Source organism: Prionailurus bengalensis, chromosome C2 (genome assembly GCF_016509475.1).
Source record: "Prionailurus bengalensis isolate Pbe53 chromosome C2, Fcat_Pben_1.1_paternal_pri, whole genome shotgun sequence".
Classification (NCBI taxonomy): Eukaryota; Metazoa; Chordata; class Mammalia; order Carnivora; family Felidae; genus Prionailurus; species Prionailurus bengalensis.
The window spans coordinates 73,138,352-73,152,890 of NC_057350.1; the positions used below are offsets into that span (position 1 = coordinate 73,138,352).

At 35.2% G+C, this 14,539-nt stretch overlaps 1 protein-coding gene across 32 annotated transcripts in view; it reads right to left on the reverse strand.

Annotated features, from left to right (window-relative positions):
• Nucleotides 1-14,539, reverse strand: part of DLG1 (discs large MAGUK scaffold protein 1) — a 279,606-nt gene that overhangs the window by 86,403 nt on the left and 178,664 nt on the right. For all 32 annotated transcript variants that reach the window (XM_043594503.1, XM_043594514.1, XM_043594502.1 and 29 more), the window contains 3 exons: nt 10,674-10,818; nt 8,037-8,157; nt 1,899-2,055 (listed from right to left, as the gene is read on the reverse strand). In XM_043594503.1, coding sequence (XP_043450438.1) covers nt 1,899-2,055; nt 8,037-8,157; nt 10,674-10,818 — 423 coding nt within the window. The remainder of the gene's footprint in view (nt 1-1,898; nt 2,056-8,036; nt 8,158-10,673; nt 10,819-14,539) is intronic.

The following is a 14,539-nucleotide window of genomic DNA, read 5'->3' on the forward strand; positions in this document are numbered from 1 at the left end:
GAGCCCTGCGTTGGGCTCTGTGCTGACAGCTCAGAGCCTGGAGCCTGCTTCAGATTCTGTGTCTCCCTCTCTCTCTGCCTCTCCCCTGCTCATGCTCTGTCTCTCTCTGTCTCAAAAATAAATAAAAACATTAAAAAAAATGTTTTTTAAATGACCAGGAAATTTTATTAGCATGTAAAGGATGGGGGCTAGAAAAGCTAAATTTTCTGCAATGAACCAAACAGTCCTACACAACAAATTCAATACCAATGCTGTTAGAGGTCCACTGAAAAATACAGAAGAAGCGAGATAAACAGAAGAGATGATGAACAACAGCAACAAAAATTATAGAACATATGGATTGTTAAAACACAAAAATCAAAATGACTAAGTTTGGGGTATATAAAAATAAAACAGGGGCACCTGGGTGGCTTAGTTGGTTAAGCGTCCAATTTCAGTTCAGGTCATAATCTCACGGTTCGTGAGTTTGAGCCATGCGTTGGGCTCTGTGTTGACAGCTCAGAGCCTGGAGCCTGCTCCTCCCCCGCTCATGTTCTGTCTCTCTCTCTCTCAAAAATAAATATTAAAAAATAAATAAATAAATAAATAAAACAGAAGTCAAATACTAGAAACAGCACAAAGGTTTAAGGTTCCCAAAGTCAATGTGTCATTAGGGAGAAGAGTTGAATTTGATCAGTTTTAGCCTAAAATTCTATAGGTAATAACCACATAAACACAAAAACTGAAAGTAAAAAGTGGAGAAAAGATGAGGCAAATATCGAGCAAAAAGAGCCACATTAATATCAGACAATGTAGCTTCTAGGTTAAACACTATTATCTTTTTTTAAAAAAAGCTTTTTTAAAAAATATCAAGCAAAAAAGAGCCACATTAATATCAGACAATATAGCTTCTATGTTAAACACTATTATCTTTTTAAAAAAAATTTTTTTTAGTCTCTATTTTTGAAAGAGAGCGAGCGAGCACGCGCGCACAGGGGAGGGGCAGAGAGAGGAAGGCACAGAATCCGAAGCAGGCTCCAGGCTCTGAGCTGTCAGCACAGAGCCCAATACAGGGCTTGAACCCATGAACCGCGAGATCATGACCTGAGCTGAAGTCAGAGGCTTAATCAATTGAGCCACCCAGGCGTCCCAAATCTTTTAATGTTTATTTTGGAGAGAGAGAGCATGCACACACACACGCTAGTTTCAGAGAGGCAGAGAGAGACACAGAATGTGAAGCAGGCTACAGGCTCTGAGCTATCAGCACAGAGCTTGATGTGGGGCTTGAACTCATGAACTGTGAGATCGTGACCTGAGCGAAGCTGAATGAATGTTTGACTGAGCCACCTAGGCACCCCAGGTAAAAACTATTATTATAAATAAAGAGGATTATTACACAATAAAAAAATTATTATGGATTGAATAATAATCACCAGGAAGGAATAATGATTCTAAATTTAGATGCATCTAATAACATGGTTTTGGAGATATAAAAATAAAAATCACTGCAAGGACAAACTAACTTAATTGCTGAACCCACCATCACATTCAGACAGCTTAAAAAATTTCTTTTAATAATAGATCAAGTAGACAACAGATTAAAGTATAAAGATCTGCACAACATAAGTAACAAGGTTAATAAACATACTGATAACATTGCAGTCAATAAATAGAGAATACATACTTTCTTCAAGCATATTTATACAGACTGATCCCTCATAGGGAAGTCAAATAACGAAAGAAAATCTATTGTACACAACATGTTCTCTGACATCCCTGCAATCTTACAATTAAGTTGTAAAATGTAAGAAATAACTGAAATATCTCCCACAACTTTAGGATATGAAAAACAAAACTTTTAATAATTAATAGGTCATAGTTAAAATAATAAAAACATTATTTTGATTAACATCTCCTACCGATATAATACGATCTCCTTTTCTGAGCTCTCCACTAAGATCAGCAGGTCCTCCAGCCAAGATAAAGGAAATAAATATGCCTTCTCCATCTTCACCTCCTACAATGTTGAAACCAAGGCCTGTTGAGCCACGATGAAGAACAACTTTTCTAGGTTCTCTAAAAATTAGAAAAATATTGAACACCTTAGAAATTTTATATAGAACTTGACATTCTATCAGTGAGATTTCCCTATTGATAAATCTTATATTATCAAACTATAAAGAAAGCTAGATGAAAGTTAAAAATGTTTTCAAAACAATGCAGTAGAGATTCTAAGACTAGAAATTAAGGTTAGAAAGTGAAAGGAAAAATCCTAATTGCTTTTTTTTTTTATTTTAATTTTTTTTTACATTTATTTATTTTTGAGAGACAGAGAGAGACAGAGTATGAACAGGGGAGGGGCAGAGAGAGAGGGAGACATAGAATCTGAAGCAGGCTCCAGGCTCTGAGCTGTCAGCACAGAGCCCGACACAGGGCTCAAACCCACAAGCCGCGAGATCATGACCTGAGCCAAAGTCAGACACTTAACCACTGAGCCACCCCGGTACCCCGGAAAAATCCAAATTGTATATAAAAGCTGAAAACCCATAATTTTTGTTAAAAAACAAACATGAAACTAAAACAAAAAGAGAAAACAATGTGGTAATAAAAATGACTTAAAGAGCCCTACTCAAGAAATATATACTTTAGAAATATACTCAAGAAATATACACTTTAGAAAAGTTGACGTTGCACACATTTTATTGCCTATGAACCAGTCACTGCCCCTACTTCCTAGATGTTATAAAAGGCAGAGAAGATAAGCCTTCGTCTTAGAAAAGGCAGGCCCTTTTCACAGTCTTAAAAGAATGAATCCTGACTAACTTAAGCCAGTCATAGCAATCCCATTCCTCTTTGCTAAGTTGAGGCTATGACCCTATTCTGGCCTCTGAGAAATAAATAAAGCTAAATTTTATTGACATTTCCCAAAGAAAGACAGACCCTAACAAAAACAAAGCACATTTTGTCCCCTTAGAAAGCACATTTGTTTCCTTCCCTACCAAAATAACACCCACACAAAAAATGAACAATAAAATCACATTATTGGTTTGGATATATTATAGTCATGAAGGTAAGACCAGAAGAATCCTAGAGATACTATGCACCTAAGGATTGCTACACAAATGCTAGAACTGTCCATCTCCAAACTTTTTATATAAAATAAGTAAATACCTTTACTTCTTAAGTCATATCCCTCTACCTCTCTCTGCTATTCATTCATTCTAAGATGAGCCTTTTCCTCCACCTTCATTTAAAATCTTTGAAATCAGAATACATCTTACCACTACTAATGTTTCACATTTGCTGCCAATTATATACATAGTTGTGTGAATACCATTTATACCTTCTGGTAAGACCATGAAAATTCTAGGAGATTATTTTAGACATGATGAAATGCAGAATATCATTTGGAATTAGAATGTATCATTTGGTAAGTATTTTAAAAATGTAAGCAGATTTTTCTAGAACATTGCAAAAAAGCTACTGGTAACAAAAGGCTTAACAGAAGTAAGTATTCTTTAAGAATGAATTTTAGGGATCCTTCCATATAATGTGGAATTAATCTTAAGTATTCATTAAAAACTTGAAACAGGCATTTTCTAGTCATTCATTTCATCATTAATCAGCTCTGCCAGTTCACTTGAGTTAACAAAATTATGATTGTAAAACCAAACAATATATTGTTTAGGAAATATTAAACAAATATATACATATGTGAAAGAAAAAATGGAATAATAAAACCAAATCCGGGAAAAGAATTTAAGTTGGTAAGGCAGTGTAGGAGAAGCAAGGGAGGATTAGGGCACAAAATAGGTTTCACTATATTGGTGATGTTTTATTTCGTTGTTAGGTGACAGACTCATAGTTTAAGGTTTCTGCTATGCTTTAAATCATATATATGGGGTGGGGGGTGGAGGGATGGGTTAAATGACTGATGGGTATTAAAGAGGGCACTTGTGATGAGCACTGGGTGTTGTATGTAAGTGATCACTAAATTCTACACCTGAAACTAATATTACACTGTGTGTTAACTGGAATTTAAATTAAAACTTGAAAAAAAATATATATATATATACATGAAGCAAAAAATAACAAACCATATATGAATTATAGTTTTACATTAGCAAACAATACATTAAAAATACCCTGCTAAGATCCAACAGTATTTCAGAGGAAAATAAATCCAGATTTTTCAAATATTGTAAGATGTTCAGCATCATTAGTTATTAGAGAAATGCATGCAAATCACGAGATATGTCCCACTTACTACAATGGCTATGAAATAGAACAGAAAAAACAAGTATTGGTGAGGATGTAGAGAAACTGGAACCCTCATAAATTGATGGTGGGAATGTAAAATGGTGTGGCTGCTACAGAAAACAAATGGTTCCTCATAAACATAAACAAACATACATTTACCATATTACTTAGCAATTCCACTCCTCAGTATATATCTAAAGGAAGTGAAAGTAAGGATGCGAGCAGATACTTGCATGCCAATGTTTGTCACAGCATTATTCTTAATACCCAAAAGGTGGGAACCACCCAAGTGTCCATCAAGAGATGAATGGATAAATAAATGTGGTATATACAAATAATGGGATATTATTCGGCAATAAGGAATTAAGTTCTGATATATGCTACAACATGGATGAATCTTAAAAACATTAGCTAAATGAAAGAAGTCAGACACAAAAGAATTGTAAGATTACACTTATACAAACAATCTAGAATAAGCAAATTTCATAGCACACAGAAAGTAGACTAGACAATAGGTTACCATGGACTGGGAGGACAAGGAAATGGAATTACTGCTTAATGGTTAGAGTTTATCTGAGGTGATAAAAAGGTTCTGGAAATAGTGACAATCACTGCATAACACTGTGAATGCAATTAATGCTACTGAATCACACATAAAAAAATTAGTAATGTAATATACTAAAAATTGCTGAGTTGTACATTTTAAATGGGTGACATGTATGATATGTGGATCATATCTCAATGAACCTGTTAAAAAAATAACTTTAGAATCATCAATTTTCTGTATGTTGGGATTTCTTTTCTTTTCCTTTTTTAAATTGGTAATGTGAGATAACCTCTGAAAGATTACTTAGGGTCAAATTGTGGAGAACTTCCAATGTGAGTGCGAAGATTTCTGTACCTCATTATCTGGACAAAATAGTGTAATTATCAAGAGTGATAAAACACACATTTTAGTTACTGTAGTCATCAACCACCAGATTTTCAAAGAAAAGTAAAGAAAACAGGTAGACCTGTTGTGTAATACTACAAAGTCCAATACAATATTCTGGACAAAAGATATATAATGAAAAACGATGGGGAACAGCAATCAAGATGCTAATATATTTTTTAGTTTGAAAAATATGCAGAAAAAAAGAAAAATATGCAGAGATTAGAGATTAGATAAGCCATTAACTATTTTCGTCTTTACTTTTTATTAAACCCTATATATTTTGTTTATTAAAATAAAACAAATCCAAATAATTTTCATTTATAATCTTTCAAGATACTTATCCTCCTCAATATTAAGATTCTCGAGAGTCTGTTGCTTTGTTATAGATAATGTAAATGCAAGTATGCATAGGAAGAGTCTTTTAACCCCCATACCTAACCCTCATGAATTCAGTTCTGATTTTGTGGTTTGGATTTTTTTAAATTTCATCCAAATTAGTTAGCATATAGTGCCACAATGATTTCAGGAGTAGATTCCTTAGTGCCCCTTGCCCATTTAGCCCATCACCCCTCCCACAACCCCTCCAGTAACCCTCAGTTTGTTCTCCATATTTATGAGTCTCTTCTGTTTTGTCCCCCTCCCTGTGTTCATATTATTTTGCTTGCCTTCCCTTATGTTCATCTGTTTTGTCTCTTAAGGTCCTTAAATGAGTGAAGTCATATGATTTTTGTCTTTCTCTAATTTCACTTAGCATAATACCCTCCAGTTCCATCCACATTGGTTGTAAATGGCCAGATTTCATTCTTTTTGATTGCTGAGTAATACTCCATTGTATGTATATATGTGTATGTGTGTGTGTGTGTGTGTGTGTGTGTGTGTGTATACACACACACACACACCCCACATCTTCTTTATCCATTCATCCATCAATGGACATTTGGGCTCTTTCCACACTTTGGCTATCGTTGATAGTGCTGCTGTAAACATGGGGGGTGCATGTGTCCCTTCGAAATAGCACACCTGTATCCCGTGGATAAATGCCTAGTAGTGCAATTGCTGGCTCATAGAGTAGTTCTATTTTTAGTTTTTTGAGGAACCTCCATACTGTTTTCCAGAATGGCTGCACCAGCTTGCATTCCCTCCAACAATGCAAAAGAGATCCTCTTTCTCTGCATCCTTACCAACATCTGTTGTTGCCTGAGTTGTTAATGTTAGCCATTCTGACAGGTGTAAGGTGGTATCTCATCGTGGTTTTGATTTGTATTTCCCTGATGATGAGTGATGTTGAGCATTTTTTCATGTGTCAGTTGGCCATCTGGATGTCTTCTTTGGAGAAGTGTCTATTCATGTCTTTTGTCCATTTCTTCACTGGATTATTTGTTTTTTGGGTGTTGTGTTTGATAAGTTTTTTATAGATTTTGGACACTAACCCTTTCCTCTTTACTTCTATAAAAAGGCACTATTAGAAAACAACTACAAAGCCATGACAGATCAATACAGGAGCACAGCCTTAAAGACTTACAGCCTTGAAAATTCTTATCACAAAGAAATAACCACAGGGGTGCCTGGGTGACTCAGTCAGTTAACCTTCGGACTTCAACTCAGGTCATGGTCTTGCGATTCTTAGGTCAAGCCCCATCATGGAGCCTGCTTTGTATTCTGTGTCTCCCTCTCTCTCTGCCCCTCCCATCTCACGCTCTCTCTCTCAAAAATAAAGAAACATTCAAAAAATAATTTAAAAAAAATTAAAGAAACAAAAAACAAAGAAATAACCACAAACACTGTTCTTTTTGCTAATTTTCACTCCAAACACAATTACTGTGTACTTATTATTAATTTTTCAATACTGCTAACTATTGAAAAAGAGGACACAGATGAAAATTCCTTCCTATGGGACCTTAAAGAGATCATTGCCTAGAGCCAGGAGTCTGACAGGAATAATTACAAGTATGAAAGCTCAAAAATACTAATGCCAACAACAATGCAATTAATAAAAACATAAAAAGACATTAATTTACAGATATTTAATCTTAAGTGAAATACTTGTGCAAATTATAAAGCAACATGTCTGACATGATGTCTTAATACTATATTGCACAGTATGAAAAAGATTTAAAATACTTTTCGCTTATTATTTCTCACCTAGTTAAGAGTTCTTTGGGAATAAAAAGCAGTTAAAATTAGATCAAAATAAACTTTAAGAGTAAGGATATCAAGGATATATACCAAGCAAAGAAAATATCACTTGAATTCTAAACATGAATCACATAACTGCCATAATGAAATTTTATGATGTACACTAGATAGGAATATGTGAAAAGTTAGTTTTAAATATAAATATATTCCTAACTTAGTTTTACCTATGCTAATTTCTAAGCACAACTTACCATTCCTGAAAAAAAGTATTTATTTTAAAAGGGCAGTAACTTATTTGGAATATAAAATATTTTTATATTTCAGCCTCTTCATGAGCCCTCCAATGACAAAAATTAAGGTTTAATTAAGTTCATTATCTATTGACAAAATTTTTTAGTCCTGAAAATTGTGGCTGTCTTATTTGGTTGATTGTAATTCCATCTAACAGTCAACTTTATTTAAGAAAGATGGGGGCGCCTGGGTGGCGCAGTCAGTTAAGCATCCGACTTCAGCCAGGTCACGATCTCGCGGTCCGTGAGTTCGAGCCCCGCGTCAGGCTCTGGGCTGATGGCTCAGAGCCTGGAGCCTGTTTCCGATTCTGTGTCTCCCTCTCTCTCTGCCCCTCCCCCGTTCATGCTCTGTCTCTCTCTGTCCCAAAAATAAATAAACGTTGAAAAAAAATTAAAAAAAAAAAAAAAAAAAGAAAGATGAATGTTCACTTCCTTACCTTGTAATTTCATCATCTCCAAGCACTGCTTTTGAAACAGGTGAGTATCTGGCTGGTGATGCTGGTGTGTGGCCCAAGTAGGAAGATGGGCTAACATGGTTATCAACAGGTTGAGAAGAAGCTTAAAAATGAAGACAGTAAAAAACACTTCAAGTGAAACAAACCATTCAGCACTTATTTGTGAATTATCAATTTCAAGCTTAGTTAATATGTAATTCATATCCACTTATTTATGTAAGTTGGTAGAAAAGACTTATTTATCAGGTAAAAAAAATTAGACAAGCTCAAGTTTCCAGATAAAAACTAGTTTAGATATTCAGATCAGTAAGCAAACTTATTCCATCTGGTTTCTCTTGAGAAAACAGAACTAAAAAGGAGTTTTACATTAACTGATTTGCACAGTGAAATCCAGGAAAGGTCATTTAAAAGACTATCATTTATGAACAGCATATATAGTATGAACATGGACTGGAAGTATATAATAAAATTCATAATTGCAATCACCTACTGAATGAGGGGAATGGAAATAGAGTCTTAGCAAAGAGCTGAACTAGCAAGAGCAAACTTCAGCTTTTTCACAATGTTCTCTTAGTTCAATAGATGTAAAAAATAGATTCTACCTCTATCTACAGGAAAATCAAGCAATCATTATTTAGTTATTACTCTTTAGGACTAGGTCTCCCAGTTTTGGGTCACATTAGCATACATAAAAAGGGATAATTCAGTTTAAAATAACATTTTTTTCCAGTGTAATGTATTTGTAAGAAGCAGCCTGACTATTCGTATATTTGGCTGTAATCAGAACACCAATCCTCAGTTTGTAGAGCAACTGTTACAAATGTGCATTGCTGTCTTGAACAGATAAGGCAGCATAATAAATAAATAAGACTGATACTTACATTGGTGCATAAAATACCTTATTAGTGAATTTGCATCTCTAATTACAAATAAAAATACATAAAGCCTTTATATAAAGTTTGTGTGTGATACCAACTGTAAGAATTTTTAATAAGTAATAAAGTTCTGTTCTGACACAAATGAAGTATTGAAAAAAAAAAAACAACAACAGACATCATTCCTGTCCATGAAAGAGACTGAATACTATTTTAAAAAGTTCAGTTATATTTGGCTCAGTTGGTTAAGCGTCTGACTTTGGCTCAGGTCATGATCTCACGGTTCATGAGTTCTAGCCCCATTTCGGGCTCTGTGCTGACAGCTCAGAGCCTGGAGCCTGCTTCGGATTCTGTGTCTTCCTTTCTCTCTACCCCTCCCCTACTTGCCCTCTGACTCTCAAAAATAAACATTGGAAAAAATTTTTTCAAGAAGTTCAGTTATACCTGAGTAATTAATAAATCAATGGGCAGATAATGAAGATGTATCATTGGAAGACAGTACATTCATTTCAAAGTATAATTTACATTAAATTTATAATGATTAGTGACAGTAATGGCCTTTGAGAGTTCTAAAACTGAAGACATTGCCACTTATAAAACCACAAATATCTCTAAAATTCTACAATTTAAATGAGGAAAATTTGGAAAAGCAGACTGCAGAGAGTACATTTAAGATCTTTACTACATGAGTGCTTTGGATATCAACTAATGCACCAAAGAAATAAAACTTTCATTTTTCAAGAAACACAAACACGTTATTTAAGTCTTACCTTAGCTTTTACATTAAAAAAACTGAAAATCAAACAGGAAACTTAAAATTTTATTAGTACTATCATAACAATTCATTTCTAGGCAACACAACTGTACTATATACAAATATAGTTAGGTAATATATGAGGAACTTGTACAGAAAGAGTATCTGTGCTCATATAATTGAGAATATAGAAAAGCCCAAGTTTTAAAATTTATTTATTTTGAGAGATAGAGAGAGACAGTACAAGCAGGGAGGGGCAAACAGAGAGGGAGAGAGAGAATCCCAAGCAATCTCCTTGATGTCAGTGCGCAGCCTGTCACAGGGCTTGATCTCATAAACCATGAGCTCACAACTTGAGCCAAAATCAAGAGTCAGACACTTAACTGACTGAGCGACCCAGGTGCCCTGAATAGCCCAAGTTTAGAAATATTTAAAATTAGTATTTCTCAAAGTGTAGTCCATGAGTTAGTCCACCAGAAGCATCAGAATTACCCTGGTTGTTAAAAGAACTGCTTGTTAAAGTATGTTTCTCTGCTATATCCCACAACTATTAGAAGAAAAGAATGTGCAATACCTTTGTTGACTATTATTTACATATAACTTTGAAAAAGGCTGCCTCCCTTCTTACTATCAAGATTCTGATTTAAAAATGATTTTTTAAAATGTTTATTTTTATTTTGAGAGAGAGAGAGAGAATGCATCCATAAGCGAGGGAAGAGCAGAGAGAGAGAGAGAGAGAGAGAGAGAGAGAGAGAGAGAGAATATCTTAAGTGGGCTCTACGCTCAGAGTGCAGAGCCCAACAGTAGGCTTAATCTCATGAACCATGAGATCACGACCTGAGCTGAAATCAAGCGTCAGATGCTTAAGCAACTGAGCCACCCAGGAACCCCTAAAATTGATTTTTTTACAGACTGTTAGGTTAAATGCTTAATATAGTTCCTTTAAAATATTTAAACATAGGGAAATAAGATAGATTTAAGCAGACTTACAGTTGGTGATATCAGGTGGTGCATAGCCATCATTCATATACATACTTGTGGGTTTTGCCACTTTCAAATAGACAAAATCAGATGTGTTCTTTAAGGCAGTTACTGCTTCTTCATGAGTAACTTCTTCTAAACACACACTATTCACCTAAAAGAAAATCCCAAAAGATATTTGTTTTAGGACATTTTCACTTGCTTTCTGCATTTTGGTTATAAACAATTATACCAAAATACAAAGCAAGAGTGATTTAAGGAATATAAAGGTCTGTGAAAAGAAAACCTATATATTTTTGTCTATCATATCAGGAAATTGTTTATGTATGTTAATGGAATAGCCAATCTTATTTCCAGCCCCTATTCCTCCCAATCCCCGAACCTAATCTACTTTTTACTGTTAGGTATTTGTGAACATATGGGGGTATATTTTAGATTTTTTTTAAATTTTTTTTTTTACTTTTATTTAAAAAAATTTTTTTTTCTTAACGTTTATTTATTTTTTTGGGACAGAGAGAGACAGAGCATGAACGGGGGAGGGGCAGAGAGAGAGGGAGACACAGAATCGGAAACAGGCTCCAGGCTCTGAGCCATCAGCCCAGAGCCTGACGCCGGGCTCGAACTCCCGGACTGCGAGATCGTGACCTGGCTGAAGTTGGACGCTTAACCGACTGCACCACCCAGGCGCCCCAAGATTTTTTTTTTTTAAAGAAAATGAGACTATATTAAAGTTTTTATTCTGCAACTGGATTTTTAATATAAGGTATCTTAGAGATCTTTCCATGTTAGGACACACAGAATTGCCTCATTTAAAAAATATGCTGCACATTATACCATTGTTGGTTGTATCATAATTTATTAAGCCATCCCAGTATTAACAGATATTTTAAACTGTTCTAAATAAATGGATTTAGTAAATTTATACCACTACCACAGAATATGAGAATGTCATGCCCATCTACTCAGGCCTTTGCCAACATTAAACAGTATCAATTTATAAAAAATCATGTTTTGGTGTGCCTGGGTGGCTCAGCTGGTTGAGTGTCTGACTTCAGCTCAGGTCATGATCTCATGGTACTTGAGTTTGAGCCCTGCGTCGGGCTCTGTACTGACAGCTCGGAGCCTGGAGCCTGCTTTGGATTCTGTCTCTCTCTCTCAAAACTGAATAAAAACATCAATTTTTACACTATTATTTAAAATTTCACTTCCACTGTTTAATAGTCAAGTTAATTTTTTTCATTTATTTATTAAGCATTCATCTATCTTCTGTTATAGAAACAGAACTGATTTAATTTTTTTTAATGTTTGTTTACTTTTGAGAGAGAGACAGCGTGCAAGTGGAGGAAGGGCAGAGACAGACAGACAGACAGACAGACAGACAGAATCTGAAGCTGGGTCCAGGCTCTGAGCTGTCAGCACAGAGCCCGACAGGGGGCTTGAACCCATAAACTGAGAGATCATGACTTGAGCCAAAGTCAGACGCTTAATGAACTGAGCCACCCAGGCATTCCAAAACAACTGATTTTTAGGAAACAGAATTGATTTTTAAGTAGTGAGGTATATCCTGCAACCTTGCTAAACTTATTAGTTCTATCAGTAGGTTCCTTACAATTTTTTTTAATGTTTATTTATTTTTGAGAGACACAGAGTACGCATGAGTGGTGGAGGGGCAGAGAGCCCATGTGGCGCTCAAACTCACAAATCGTGAGATCATGACCCGAGCCTAAGTTGGACCCTTAACCAACTGAGCCATGCAGGTGCCCCAAGATTTTCTACATAGGTAATCTACAAATATAGTTTTACTTTCTCCTTCCCAATCTGAATGTCTTTTTATTTCCCTGGTTAGACTCTTCAGTACAGTCTGACTAAAAGTGGTAATTGTGTCTTTCTATACATTTGTCCATTTCATCTAAGGTAGTTAATATGTTGGCATACAAATGTTTAGAAATAAAAGTATTTCCTCAAGTCCCCTCTTTTATTCCTACTCTTGGAAATTTGAGTCTTCTTTTTTTTCTTGATCAGTCTAAGGTTTGTCAATTTTGTTCACCTTTCCAAACAATTGAGTTTTGGTTTTATCTTCTCTCTGGTTTTCCTATTCCCTATTTCATTAACTCCAGCTCTAATCTTTATTTTTTCCTTCCTTCCGCTAGCTTTAGGTTTAGACTGCTCTTCTTTTTGGTAATTTTGTGTTTTTTTTGTTTTTGTTTTTTGTTTTTGCAAAGAAAAACACTGTTTCCAATGTTTTAAAATTATAATGTACTAAACAAATACTCATTTTCATATATTTTTCATTTCCCTAATTTGTACCTGTATAATTGATAGGACAGTTCTTAATGTTTTAAGAAAAATTTTTAAAGATCACATATCATTAACTTTTGCCACAGATTATTAATATGGCTTTGCAGGGTTTCAGCCACATGGTCATTTTTATAGTCCCACACTACCATGTACAGTGAAGAAAGATTGCCTGCATTTTGAAATATACAGCTATGGTATACTGTTCTTTTGGTGGCCTGCAATGAGCCACATATCTTGGTATTCACACCCTTGTAAAATCCCTTCCTACAGTGAACCTTGCTTGGCCATGTAACTAGCTTTAGTCAATGAGACATTAATAGTTGAGATGCCAAGAGAGGATTGATGAATGCCATACACCGGAGTTTGTCTTTTTGGTACATCCGTCTTGGAACCTGATCACTATCCTGTGAGAAGCCCAATTTAGCCATGTGGAGAGGCCACTGGCTAATATTGCCAGATGAACTCCCAGATGAAAGCCAACACCAACTTGTCTGCCATATATGAGTGAACTTCGAAGTGCATTCCTGGCCCTAGTTGACAGGAGACATTATGTGGAACAGAGACAGACTGTCCTGGCTAAACCCTTCTCAAATTATAGAAGTGTAAGCAAATAAATAATTATTGTTGTTATTTTAGCCACTAATTTTTGTGTTTCCTAAGCAACATTAGATAACTGATAAAAGAGCTGACAAGATTTGCTAAGGGATTCAAGGTGGAGTATGAAAGGAGAATGATCCTGAAGTTTTAGACCTGGGCAAATAGAAGGATAAAGTTCCTATTTCAAGAGACGTGAAGAATGTGCAAGAACAGGATTTAGGGGTGGAGGGTGGTGTATAGGATGAAACTCAGAAGTTCATTCTTAGATACATTAAATTTGACATGACTCTTGAGACATACAAAGAGACTAGATGACATCTCTTAGAGCTTTTGAACTGTTTAGCCAAGAACCACTGTTAAAAAAATTTTTTTTATTTCAGCCAAGCACAAAATTTAAGTGCATGTGTATAAAAAGAAAACTGAAGCTCAGAAAACAATACTTATCCCTACCATGTGCAATGAGACTCAGTAAGTTATTTGACCACCTATCAGTAGGAAGAAAAAATGTACAAGGACACTTCGACGTTTAGGGAGAAGATGCACCAAAAGGGAGAATGAGGAGGAGTGACCAGTGAGATAAGAGGAATACCATGAAAGAGGGTAACTGTTAAGCACAATGGAAAAAGTGTCTGAAGAAGGAGGAAGGTGTGTCTAATGTCAATTAAAATGAGAACTAAGAATTTGATAATTTAGTGGAATTATGACAACCAAAACCTGGCTAAATGCTAAGTCCACATAAATTGCTGCCTTCTCAATCACCAAAACTGAGTCTGGAAAAACCATAAAGGAAAACACAATACTTAAGAAATTAAAAAGCATAAATGAGAAACTCAGTGGAGAAAGCAGGCTGTTTTGAACTGGTGTGTGTGTGTGCAGAGGAGTAGTTCAAAGTGAGCTCTTTCCTCTTCCCCATTATAAACTTCAAAAACAACAACAACAACAACAACAACAAAAAAAAACAAAAAAAACCAACAAAAAAA